The sequence below is a fragment of the Chaetura pelagica genome, unplaced genomic scaffold (assembly GCF_000747805.2).
Source record: "Chaetura pelagica isolate M959 unplaced genomic scaffold, ChaPel_1.0 scaffold433, whole genome shotgun sequence".
Taxonomy (NCBI): domain Eukaryota; kingdom Metazoa; phylum Chordata; class Aves; order Apodiformes; family Apodidae; genus Chaetura; species Chaetura pelagica.
Genome location: NW_009952574.1, coordinates 184,576 through 198,773, shown reverse-complemented (window position 1 = coordinate 198,773; position 14,198 = coordinate 184,576). Strand labels below are relative to the sequence as shown.

The 14,198-nt window shown below is 39.7% G+C and overlaps 1 protein-coding gene across 1 annotated transcript in view; it reads left to right on the top strand.

Moving 5' to 3' along the window:
• Nucleotides 1-7,522: 7,522 nt before the first annotated feature.
• Nucleotides 7,523-14,198, top strand: part of LOC104385171 (chromosome unknown open reading frame, human C1orf123) — a 15,331-nt gene continuing 8,655 nt past the window's right edge. The window contains exon 1 of the mRNA XM_009993587.1: nt 7,523-7,546. Within this exon, the coding sequence (XP_009991889.1) occupies nt 7,523-7,546 (24 nt within the window). The remainder of the gene's footprint in view (nt 7,547-14,198) is intronic.

The window sequence follows — 14,198 nt, the reverse complement described above, 5'->3', positions numbered from 1 at the left end:
TCTGGTTCCATGTGGAGCCACACCAAGCAATCCCACACCTTTCCTTCGTTACTTGCTATTTACAGGAGAAGGGAAACCTTTGCAGTTTTCCTCTTTCAGGCAACACCCAACCAAAAGCCTTTATCTCCAAGCTGTGGTTATTAAGGTCACAGCACCACTTCAAGGCCAGCGCCTGCCTTTCTGTTCCTCTCAATTGCCTCCTGTGGTTCTTTCCAAGCACCTTTTTCCAATAAATACCTAATATCCCTTATTTAAAAGGCAATATTCAGTAGAGGAGTTTTGATGCCACAGTATTGTTCATCAGCCTATGAGCAGAAAGAGAAAGAAACTCCATCTGGGAAGTTTAACTTTCACTCTTTTAAGACAGTCCCATGAAACTGCAAAACTCATCCATGACATGGCAGCAGTCTCCAAACCAGAAGCATCACCACCCAAAGAGACACATGCAGCACTGCTCAGGCACTAAAACTGACCATGCTTAACAAACCAACATTTTTTTTTTAAATCAATGTTTATAATTTAAGAATATTTCAGGAGGTTTTGTTGTTCACACAAGCCCTTTTAGGCCAAAATAGGCAAAGGGGAAATAGCAGAACTGTAAGGGCAATAGATTTAGAAAAAAACTCATCTATTTATTAAAAGGAATTTTAAAAAGACAGAGACAGTCTGTGCAATCTCAACATTTACAAAACATGGTTGAGCACACACAGCAGATTTTAAACAACTGTGAAAAAATATTTTCTTTTCCAAAAGTGACAGATAAACATGAGCTTCCAAGTGCTGTATCACTGTACCAGACCCACAAGGATTGTAAGAACAAGAAATTTTAAATAGTTCATCTAGCTGGATAAGCTCTTTCTGAAAATAAGTTAATTCCTCCATGTGTTTGAGATGCCTCGACAGACTGTCCTTTAGGAACAATGGTCTTTTTGCAGGAAAAGCCAAATTTCAAATCTTTTTGCCTTCTTGGGTATGTGGTTTGTTGTTGGGTTTTGTGGTGTTTTTTTCTAATGTTGGTTGTTTAAAAACTAGCCATGAAGAACTATCAGTAGGGACTCTAAGCCCTATTTTCTCTCTTGCAGAATAAGAGACAAAAACATAGGGCTTTGGCACACAATCCCAAAACCAGTTAAGATCGTTCCTCTGCTTTAGCTATCACTCTTTGCCCAAGGGACAACTACAAACGTGATGTCTTAAGCATTACAACTTACATGGACAACCAAATACAGAAGATTTGGGGGGGGTTTTCTTCAGTGATGTTATCAGTTTACAGAAGTTCATATAACTTCAATACATAAGGCACCAATATGATTAAATTAGAGGTCTGATATTCAAAGCATGATCCCTGGCCTAGATTCAAGCCCTAAGTAATAAAATATACACAGACAGGAGAGCACCCCAGGCCCAAGTTACACATAACCTAAGATAAGGCAGGGCCCATCAATAAAATATTAATGGAGAAGCTGTGACAGAAGCATCTAGTGATGATGATGCATTTACTTGTAGTACATTACTCTTGATTTTCAGCTACAGGAATTAGCTGCAGTTAGGATTTCCCATAGCAACAAGTTACATGGGACTAATTGCTCAGGAATAAACAGCTGAAGAGGAGCTGCACATCCCCACGGTGAGATTACCCAGCTGCTTCCTTGGTTTGCATGACACTGAAACTCTGTGTGCATCTGAAATACAGCTTCAGTTTAGTCCAAAGGTAACCCCTGCTTATGGCAGCAGGTGTTGGACCAGACCCACGCTGCTTCAGAGCCTGCAGACCATCCTAGGCAAACCAAGGGAGAATGGACTAAACTTCCCTCCAGACTCCCGTGTCCTCACTGATTTAGGGAGAAATGAACGCAGGTAAATCCACATCTCTGCAACACAATACAACAGGAGATTAACCTTTACAAGCACTTAAATTTGACTATAAAAATGTTTATTTGTTAATTCTAAGTGAAACAAGGCATTCTTTGAAGTACCATACCAGGACAATCCCAGGTACATCCACCATGAAAGTGCTAGTAGGCTATAACATGCACAGGCCATCAGAGCTATCACCCAGTTTAATACTCACCGTTCTTTTTCCAAGTACCAAGCATTGCATGGTATGCAAATTCAGTCTACACACACACACTAATAAACACTCAAAATGTGTTAGGAATGGTCAAAACTTAAAACACACAATCACATAAGAACACAGCCTCTTAAATGTCTCACCCCAGCCTAAAACAACCAACCAAATCCAGCCTGGGTAGACATGAGCATTAAATGCTCAGAAGTTTCCATCCAGAACAAGCTGACAATTTCTGGTTTCCTGTTGTGCCTTCAAAGCTGAAAGCAAATGGGTTTCATTTGGGATCCACTGTATGGGTGGGAAGAATATCTTGAATTAACTGAATAAAGCATCAACAGGCAAGAAAGATGAGGGATAAAACCAAGACTGCAGTGGCTAGCATATAGAAAAGCAAAAAATATGTATCCAAAATAGTCCTGCACAAAATAACATAAGCTGTCATTTAATCAAAGATTTTAGTAAGTACAGAGCACAGGAACTGTGCTTCCAAGATCACTACCATTCTGTTCACCTCCCCTGCACAGTGACGATGCAGACTGGCTCTGAACTGCTGGAACTTCCAGGTGACATGAACAACTACGTGAAATCTGCTGTACCTTCCTGGTAAGACATTGCTGGCATCTCTTTGTTGATATTTGTCACTTTAGAGAGCAGATGTGTATCTGGCAAATCCACCACCCAGAACTGAATGGGGCAGGGATGGACCAGAATAGCAAACTGGAGGGAGCACAGACAGCAAAGCCTCACACACCTGCTCACGTCTTAGCCAAAACACAAATATACAATAGTATATATCTATCTGTTTATTTGACACACATTTATCTCCCACCTTCCTGAAGGGCCTAGGCACTGCTTGTGCTACCTGTACAGCAGGATACAAGAGGCTCAATTTAATCCCAAATACTGGAGCAGGTATTCTCAGGTATATAGAAGCCTTTTCATTTCAGTGAGTTGATCTAAGCCAAAATCCTAATGAAGACAACATAATTTGTAGTATCAATAACTGGTAGTGCTATAAAGACTGCAGAACATCCTGAGCTTTGATTTAGTATCTCCCTTTTAGAGCACACTCGACCTTCACAAGAAGAACAAGGCCCAACAGGAGTAACCTGCAGCTACTCCTGCAGATCAGGAGTCTACAGCCATGCATTATTTTGATTAACATTTTCTCCTTTGAAAAAGATCAACAAATGGTGCTACCAGAATATTAATGCCATCAGATCAATATCAAATAAAATCTCAGATTATATTCACACAGAACTAGCTACTGTCTTTTTGAGAGAGACTCGGCAATGTGGTTCCCGTAGATCTGTTTAAAACTATTTTAGGTATCTCTTGCTCTTCTGGCTACAGAGAAGCTCTGACCTCACTAAGCTGTCCTTTCCAAATCAGACAAAAAAACCTGCTCATTGGCACTGATCTAATGCAAAATTGGTTTTGTCTACTTACCCCACCTTTGCAGCAACAGGCTTGAAGTATCTCCTCTACCAAAATTTTCAAAAAGAAAGGAAATAAAAATAAAAGGTAATAAAAATGGAGTTTGCTTCCAGAGAGGCTGAGATGAACTGAAAGAGCATGAAATGCAAGTGAGCTGAGACCAATGGCAATTAGAAAGAAGTGAGGGACAGCTGGGCTGGAGCTCTGGGAGGGGATTGACCCCAGCTGACACTTATTCAGAAGGTCTGATAATGCTCTAACAAGGAATTTTACTCTCCAAGTGCACACACACAGGTGTTGCTAACAGAAGAAACACAGACAACTATAAGAAAAAAATACACAGGATAACTTTTAATATGTGAATTCACGTCAGTCTTTGGCACCTGGTCATTAGTACTAGTGCTTAGTAAAAAATGAAAAATATCTGGCAGTTTAAATATTGTGCTCGCATATAATTATTGTGCTGCATTCACTACAGCCAACCAGACTATGCAAAGAACTGCATGGTAATTTCTGATAAAAAGACAGGCAGCTCCTCAAGTCACTGCTTTATGCTACTCTGACAACACAGAGAGAACAAAGAACAAAGAGGATTTTTCCCCTACCACTACCCTAAATTAAGCCTTTCCCCACTGACACTCATTTGGCTAACAGCTCTGAACTGATGAGCATATTGCAGTAAGTCTTTTTTTAGTTCTTCTTTAATCATCCCAAAGACTGCTGGAGTAAAACTGGAGTCAGACAAATGGTCAGTGATGAGCTGGCTGCACAGAAAATGGTGTTTCCTTTGTACAGGAGTCATGTCATCAAATTCATCCTCTGAGAGGATACTTATAGAAGTGTCTAGAAGCACCACACTGCATGAATGAAAAAAGGTGTCAGAGTGGGAATCAACATTGAAAAGAAACAAACATTCAAGTCAGTATTTCTAAGAACAGTAAGTTGCTCAGGCTAAGCCCTTGAAACACCTAGCTAGGTATTAAATTACTTATTTTCATTCAGAGCAGACACAGGGATGTCTTCTAGTTTTTCTGGCATGAGACTTGGAAAATTTGCAAACCAGAGTAAAAAGGGGAAAAAAAATTATCAGCGTATGATTGACTGCAGCATTCTCAAGAGTATATGAGGAAAACACCTACCTTGAATAAAGAATTAACTTTCAAGAACTAAATTCACTCTCAGTAAAGTGTGCTTGCTATATATTAACAATGCTAGAAAAACGTGTTATAGGTAACTGAAGAGAAGATATTTGGAAGTCTTTATTTTAACTTCCACTAGGCATTTTAGTTGGTATTACTTTATCACAGACTTAATTTTCTGTCTTGGTCTGCAAGATAGATTACAGAGAGATATTCTTACCTCTCTGCAGATGTGTGAAGAAATCAGGTGGAAATGTACCTAAGCTGAGGGGGGGAGCAAGAGGGGAGACAAAGGGGAAAAGGAAAAGCAAAGAGGGGAGGAGACTGCAGAAACAGGCAGCTTCAATTCCAATATGCAAGTACTTCTCCTCTAGGCTGTTCTGTTTTTTCACCAACTTGTGTACTTTGAACTACATTTAAAATGCAAAAGAACTCTGAATTGTAATCACTTTGCATTTAGAGCAGAAAAAGCCACCCTTCTGGTGAAAAAAAATGTCATGTTTATTCAGTTTGTAAATAGCCCAAAGCAGGCATCATGTCTTTACCTGTTTCCATTACCTTTACAGATACTAATATTACTCCCTATATTAATAGCAAGAAGGACTCTAAAACAATGTCAAAAAATCCTCTCACAGTACATAAATGCTACATCAAAAAGCTCCTCAATAAGAACCAAGGTGTCATCCTACAGAATATCACTATACTAATAACAGTAACACAGGGGGGTTTTGCATTTTGTCACTTTGATTCCAGGTAGTGTTTTTGGAGTATACAGAGAAAACAGGAAGGTTGGAGGAGACAGAAGAGTTACAAGGTTTTGGGTTGGGGCTGCCAACTTCTTTGGTTTGGTTTTGTTTAGCTATGACCAATCTTGCAAGCCCTAAGCTGGTTCCTTCCTCCCAGATGCTTTCATTCCTGAGATGCCCACTTATTTTCTTGCTTAGTTCTCTACTCAAAATCAGGGCTTTTTAATTAAAAAATAAAATGAAATAGACTTAAATTTGTTAGAAAGGCTTTCAGTTCCTGGAGCAGCTTCATGTTGAGAAGTTAGGAGTCAATGAACCAACAAAAATTCCAATACTTGGTCACTGTCTTCTACTGACACTTCATTTTCAGACAGATAATGCAATTTGCTCCCCCAAGGAAAGATATTAGAGTGGAAATCTCTCTGAGCTCTTGCACAGTGAACAAAACATGAAAAAAATCTACATGCATCTACCCAGTGTATCAGGGTAGCACAGCCAAGACATGCAAGTTTCTATAACCCAAGTGAAGCAAAGTTATAATATGTAGGCACCTCTGATACACTAGACTGCAGGACAAACCAGCTAGAGCTGGGTTGACTTGGGACAGATGAAATTAGGGGGGAAAAAAAGGAGACAGGAAAAAAAAGCAGGAAAAAACAGAACTTAATCTTCAGCAGAAATGAAGCATGGAATGTCAGGTATGCACTAAGACGACCTTTTCTCCAGTACTGAAATAACAAAGCCAAAGAACACAATCAGTGATAAACCAACTTCAACTTTACAAAATCAATTTATGTGAGAATAAAAGAACAAAAGACATGACCTTTCCTTTACTATTAAATAAACCAAATCCATTCTACTGAAGTCTTCTTTTTGAACACAAGTTATTGCCTGATTTTCCACATCCACGGTGGGATGCCAAGTGACTGGGCAAACATTTAAACTCTCTTGTTCTTCCTATACCAGAGTTTTGCATCATCATGGAGAAGAAAACGTGCACACCTTTCCTAACCCTAACACAGGAGCTTCTGTAGGTACCATCAGAGATCTGTAACATCTCGTCAAAGTTTGGTGAAAGACCACACAGGCTGGCAAGTCACAAGGGCTACTGCTGGAGCAGGAGTGGGTGTTTGGGCTATGGACCCAGAGGCCAAAAGCAATGAAGGATGTGCCACAACTGGCCTGTTGTGTGCCACAACTAGCCCTGAATCTCCTCAGGATCCTGCAACACACCAGTGTCAGCTCATGGTCTGTACAATGAAAATCATTAGAAGTGAGTTATGTCTATGGGATATTACATCTATAATGTCAACACTGAGATATTGTACCCAATACTGATACCATTTTCTATGCTATTCTCTAAGAATCAGAAGAACAAAATATATTTCCTGATATTATCCTTTTCTGAGGTATTACAAGATGAGGTCTTGATCATTTGTTGGATTCTCTACACCAACTGTTTTATGAAATAATAATGTAAATTAATGATAGTTACATAATTATTTTAATGATAGTCTAAACATAATTTCACCTGTAATTTTTCTCTTGTGGAGGCAGTGCCCAAGTACTGTTCAACAGATGGATGTTGTGGACTGGGATAACTGCAAATTAGGTTTATTCATTGAAAATAGAAACGTGTTATTATTTTCAATCCTTTGAATCCCAAGAGCCAACTGTGGGCAAGATGTTTTATTTGATGTAGAAAAAGACATATGCCTATGCACTTGCTCATGTGGAAATATATAAAAATATATACATTAATTCACTAAGCTGCCATCCACCACTGTTAACGCCTTGTCCATAAGGTCCTGCTGATGCACCATCCCCATGGTTCAATGAGATACATAGTCACAGTAATCCTGACCTACTGGATATCAAGGATAATTTTTTGAGAGAGAGTCAAATCACTTGATTATGAGATCTACCGGCAGAGAAATAACTCCTTTACTTCTGGAAGGAGATGAGTTTATCACAGTCACTATCATACTTTTCATCTTGGATTGGGTTTCCATCCCCCTGTTTTCTTTTTTATCACTCAAAAAATTGCCAGTGGCAAGAAACAGAACCAATCTGATGGCTTCTAGAGGCAGCAGAGCAGTTATGCATAACAAAGTAAACTCTTGGAAAAGATGACCAAGAACTCTGAGATCAAGGTAGGTGGACAGGCAAACAGCAGGACTGAGAACTGTATCTCCTAGATAGAAAATAATAGTGCTCAAAACCCAGAATATGAAGTTACATGCCCCCATGTAGTATGGAAGAGACAGTCTTTTGCCAAAAAAACACATAAGGAAGGGGAAGAGAGTAAAGACTGGTGTACTTCCAGGTGAAGGACAAAGAACACACAGAGTGAGCAAAGATGCAGAGGAGCCCTATCTGGCACCTCTAATTTCAGGGCCCACCTATTGCTGCTAATGGCTGTGAGACCCTGGAACAAAAGTCGCAGGTACTGTGAAAGGCTGCATTTACTGATAAAGCAGTTGTCTTCTGGATAAAGAAGGAAAAGGTTGCCATGGCAACCCTGAGTGAATTCAGCACACCACCTGCACGTAAAGTCTATCTGCAAGGGCTGTCTTCAAAGTTGAGGGTTTGCCTGCTGCTTGCAAGGGAACCCTGACAATTATACAAAGGCTTTGCAAGTAAGAATTGCACGGGAAATGAGTGGTACTTTTGCATCCACCAGATAAAAGACTGATTGGAGGTACAATTATCTACCGAAAAGGAAGGCAATGTATTTTTCTTGATCTAAGTTTTCTAATGGCTGTAGAGACTGGAAAATCTGATGCTTGCAGGGAACAAGTAAAGCCTGGCAGATTTCTTTGAGAAGGCAGGACATGCCAGAGGTCTCTACCTTTTGCTAATGAAGCCTTATGTTTGGATCTCCTGATCTACTAGACTAGTTTCCTTCTTTATAGCATAAGGGGAAAAGGAAAGAGCCAAATATTGGAAAACAAAGATGTTCAAAGAACATTAAGTGTTTAGAGGAGATGACAAGCATGAGAAAAAAACTACCTGCAATAAAAAGTATAAAAGTATGCAGAAACACAGGTAAAAATGTTAGAAATAAAATTCAATTCAGCTTCTTGTCAAAGCATAACAAGAGAACAAGAGGTCCACTCAAAGCAGCATAAGCATGTCTCTAAATGTAAAATTGAACATTTTCTGTTACACCTGTATTGCCCCAGGTCTCTCACCACTGTAAAGTCCAAGATTCTGGTATGTCAAAAAGGTCTGTCAGATGATCAAAACTTGGATTTGGTAAACCACTTGGAATAAAACTAAAAAAAACCCCAATTATTAGCACAATGTTTATTGAAGACGAGGCAAGGCTGTGTGAAAAAAGCTGCTTAATAGCCCAGGTCTGAAGCAGCTCAACACAACTAAGATGTCCCTTCAAGTGACGTGGACCAGAACCTGGCAATTCCAATTAACAGAGGTGAAATGTTCAACACTCCTTTGATTACTTCCACAGACACAGATGCCTTTTAACATACTCACCCCTGTAGAAAGGTCATGGACTCCAGGTTAAATAAATACCTTTGCTCCCTGCCACTTGGGGAACCTTCAAGCAGACTTCTTTAAAAAAAATAAGCTTCCACAGAAATGCATGAATATGGCACTTCGCTAATTTCTAAATGAAGAGTTTGAAACATGCAGTGATGTGTGATACTTCATTCCTGTGCTAACACCAACATTTTGGGGGAACTACGTAAGAGTAAAATTCACAAACTGCAGTCAAGATGTGTCAGATTCTTTCTACAGCTGAGAAGAAACCACTGTAGACAAGCTTCCCGCTCGTGAATATCTCTAGAATATTGAATTTTAGACATATCTGAGAATTAACGCACATCTGTTTTTAAATAAGCGTAGACAGTATTTTGTGTAAGTTGAAGCCACAGTACTACCATGTGAGAACCCTATTTAAATAAGTAATGGATTTTTTTAAATCGTTTGTGGGAATAAACTCCAACAAAGTGGATTAATCTGTACCACACCCGTTAACTCTTTCAGCTGGCAGTTCTAGTACACCAACTTCTAGCACTGCCAAACCAAACAAGGTTAGATGAAAACAGGTTCATATGGGGGCTGACTTTTCAAATTAGAAAGTAAATTACATTAAAAACTGGCATTTGCCACAAAACCGATCTATAGAAAAAGCAGAGAATCAAAATCAATTAAAATAAAAAAGCTTCATTAAAATTCACAAAAAGAGTCACATGAGAGAGAGCTGATCTTGTCAGGGGGATGAACTCAGTCCTGTTTTCTATTAATTTCTATTCATCTTTTTCCTTTTCAGACACTCATTTACATAGCTGACTCCCTGCTAGACTTGGGCTTTTTTTTCTTCTAACACAGATACCAAAACACTGCATTTTTGTTTGCTTAGTCATCTTTACCCAGTATTGTAAGCAAGGATGTGTGTTTGCAAAGAATGCCTTCCAGTGAATAGCTGGCACCAGCCGCAGAGCGGCCCAGGGAAACCTGACCCCAGATCCTAACGAGGTGGTTTTACTTGGCACCAAGGCAGGAGATGTTCCTTCTGACAGACCTGTATTTTTAACTGAGTAGGTAACTTATTCCCATCACAGTTTCAAGATATAAGAAGGGATGTCTTTTCTAAATAGCACAGTATGATGCATAGCAGAGTATCAACACAGAAACCCAGTTTGTCTCCCACAGCTACAGACTGCCAACTCAGCTATATTTTGATACCAATTATCTTTCACACAATGCAGGGGCACACAAATTAACATTCTTCACAACTAGAATGTAATTCTCTTCCCAGCAACTAAAGTAACACAGATATAACAGAGATCTCTGTGTACAGTCAAGAGCCACACCATGAACACACTAAATGCTATAATCACATACGTTTTTAGAAAACATTTTATGGATTTATTAACTTCCAAAGATTACGTTGTCTTAATTCAGTCAGTGAAAGTAGCTTCTTTGTTAAGGGAATCAATAAGAATTAGAACCTCTGCAGATATAAGGAAAAGTGATTCCACAAAATTCTGTATGTTTAAAACAGTTTCACGACTTACAGACATGAAAATACCAGAAAAGAACCTGACTTATTTGAAAAATCTGTGCAAAAAAAAAGTCACCCAGTTCTCCAAAGCGTAATGTTTCTAGTGAAGAGCAAAAAACAGCAGAAATACAATAATTTCAACAGCATGAGCAGGTTTTGAGGAAGATACAATTCCTAAATCTTGCAACCCTAAAACTTAAGTTAAATGAGGGATCCAAAGTAGGTTACTTTCTTAGAGCTTCCTGCCAACTTTTACTGACATGAGAAAAAAAACCCAACAAAACAAAACCCAACAAATAGAAACACTCAGAGCATGTTAATTTGATTTCTCTCATTTCACCAAGTCACTGCTCCCCAATACCTATTCCCCACAGGTCAGAAATGAAAACCATGTAAATTTTGCTCTTCTTAAAACAGCAAAAAAACCCAAACAAACCCAAAACTTAAAAAACCAGTATCAAGATTTGACAGGCACACTGTTATATTACAGTCCTTCTATCGTATCTAAAATAATAAAGCTAAAAAAATGTGTATTTATAGAGATAATTTCTTCAGAGACAGGACAATTAGTGCTTCTCTTTGCTTTCAAGTAGAACAGAAAAGAACTCCAATCCACACATTTCTGTCTTTCACAAACACAACCTTAAGCCAAAGGCACTCAAGCAGAGCACTCCCTTTGACTGTAAATGTGTCAGACAAACCCAAACAGCCCCGTGGTAGCAATATGCTCCCATTGTAATGTCATCAAACATGACATTAATTTTAAGACGACAAAAAAACTAATAGGCACAGAGCAAGAAACACTTTTATCTCACCCGTAATGTGCCTTCATCATAAAATATGTTAGAATTAGTCTACAGAACACAACAACAGTTGACACCTTCCTGATGAATTTAAATGCAGGTTCTCAGGGTAACTCATCTTCCAGGTTGCTCTTCCTTCCAACACAGTAATTTAAGCAACAATGCATTAAGCACTGATATTCCTGAAAAGGTTTATAAAACAATTTGGACAATTACAGTAATTCTCTCTCAAAAAAATCCCACAAACAAATAAACAAACAAGCCTCTGGATTTGAAGTCAACCAACCAGTACTTGAGAGACATACAAAGTTTATACTTGGTGGTAAGATGGTCAACGAAGTTCATGTAATGAGCAAGGCAATAGTGCTGCCAAAAATCCTTCAACCTGGTATAAAAATGCATGTTGTTATTTTTAGGGTAATGTTTTAATGTCTTTGTGTTACCTGTTCATGTTAAGAATGCAACTGTTAAGCTCTCTCTTCTACTCAAGTAAGACTTTTAGATATTCTGTAGAATGGAAATTCATAGAGAAGGCAGAATGCAGCTTAATATTCAAGCCCAAAGATATGAAAAATACTGAATTCTCTCACATTTATATAGCTACTACCAAGTCTGCCTAAACCCATGAAACTATGGCCAAGAGATCTGCAATTTTTAACCACCTGTCTTTATTATAAACAATCCTTTTTAATTCCAAAAGAATGCACTTTTATTAATACACTGTGGATGTTACCTGTAACCAGTTAAACTGTGAGAGGACTGGAGAAAAATACAAAAATCCTACCAGAAAGGTGCCATAAGTGACCAAGTGATAGACAGTAAGTTTATTGTGATAGGAAATATAGGGGGAACTTTGATTCAACAGCTCGAACTACTAAGGGCAGCAGGGCAGGCATGACATCCAGGGCAGTTAGAGTTCACTCCAGAAAAAAATTCCCATTGGATGCCCAGGTCTGGCAAGGCTTTCTAATGGTAACTCCCACCTGTCTCCATCAGAGGGATTTGCTAGCTGCTACTGTTAGTTTAGAACTATATAAAGTCATCAGTTTCAAGACAATGTTCCTACAAAGGGACAATACTATTTAAAGAAAGATTCACACCATCCATGGAATGGTGTTGGAAGTGCTTCTTACTGGATACATGGAATGGCAATGAACCCAAACAACTTCCTCTCAGTGCCAGAGGTGGGCAGAGAGGAACAGAATAAGGTGATATAACGCAATTAGTGTAACATTGTCAAACAGGAGTGTAGTACGCAAATATCTTTCACATGTGCCAGTTGCTTAGTCCTAAGAAGCTAAACTGAACTAAACTTAGACATAAATCCAGGCAAAGTTATTCCAATGAAGGCCCAAAATATATCCAAAGTAGCTATTTGAGTCCCTAGAATTAAAAATTCACCTTTTTCCAGAAAACTACTGTAGAGCCTTTCACCGTGGTAAATCACGTTAAAAGAAATCAGCCACCAACCCCAGCCTTTTTTGGGTTTGACTGTATTAGTGAAAACTTCAAAGCCAGAAGAGGAAGCTAGATGCATAAAACCTGCAGATGCCCTGAAAAACAAACTACAGCCAAATCTGACCTATCAGTGGGGGGGGGTTAATCAGTTTATGATTAATCATATGCAGAGGTGGACACCTAGGGCTCTCCTCCATGCAGAATTAACCAAGATCAAAAGGTTTATTTGATTATTTACACAGTATCACACCAAAGACTGTGTTCTTTTCATAGACAGCTTAGATCTGGAAGCAGTTTGGCTATTTCCACTCAGTTCATCATAGCAAATATTGTCAGACTTCGCCTTGCTGGAACTCTAAAGCAAGCAGAGTGAGCTTTATTAGCCCTGCACTAACAGCCTGCACCTGTGGTGAAACTCAGCACCACCTAAATGAAATCAAGCTCATCAATGCAGAATCCATTTTCAGTACTACTACAGGAAAAATGTCCTCCCCCATTCAGTGTCCCTTCTAGTGATCACAAGAGAGACTCTATTTCTGTATTTCTCTTTCAGAAGGGAGCATTTTCTCTCCAGCCATTTCCATTCTCCCAAGCAGTTCCCAAAAGACAAGAGGCACCAGCCCATTTACTCTGAAATTTCAGCCCACCACTGGTGGGGGTAACTCAACAAACCAGTCCCACAAGAAGGAGGCCCAGGGGTGCACTGGCTGTGTGGGGCCAGGAGGCACAAAACTGCTTCACATTCTAATACAGTCACACTAAACATTAATATCAGGGCTCACAGTGAAAGGCCAGCTGCACCTCATTGTTTCACCTTTTTTTATCCCTACTACGTGTCAATGTTACAAGAAAGCCTCTATTAGTAATGAGTGAATAATTTTCATTTGCCACCTAGAAAAAAAACCAACCCCCACACTGTAGGGCAAAGCACACAGCCTGAACCCCGTGCTCCTGACCACCCAGCTGTGACAGATGCCCACCTGATTTGTGTCAATGTATGTATATAAGGTCTATATGTATATAAGTTCTCTTTTTCTAATTATTGTTGTGGGTCCTTTCTTGTCTAGTTCTTGTACGGTCCTGACCTTGGTATGGGGAGGGGGGTACGATTGGTGCCTTCGCATTGCCTGTTGCAATGTGTGATGGAACAAGGAGAAACCTACTCGCTCAATAAATTATTAATTTGGCTAAAAATCCCGCCTGGGACTGAGTCATTTATAACACAACCAACACTTGCCTGTGGAATTCGGTCCCTCCTGTGTTTCCGCCACGGCGTGGGGAGAGGGGAGGTGATCACCGAGCGCCAGCCTAACTTCTTTTTTTTTTTTTTTTTTCTGCAGAAAGCCTGCAAATATCACCACAGAGAAAACCGCTTTTTGTCAGGGCCGGGGCTCCCGCTGCCCTGGGGGAACCACCTGCCCTCACCGGGGCAGGCGGGGGTGGGCGGTGCCCCTCACCTGTGCTGCCGGGGGGGACGCGTTTCCCACGCCACCCCCAGGCCCGGGACCCCCA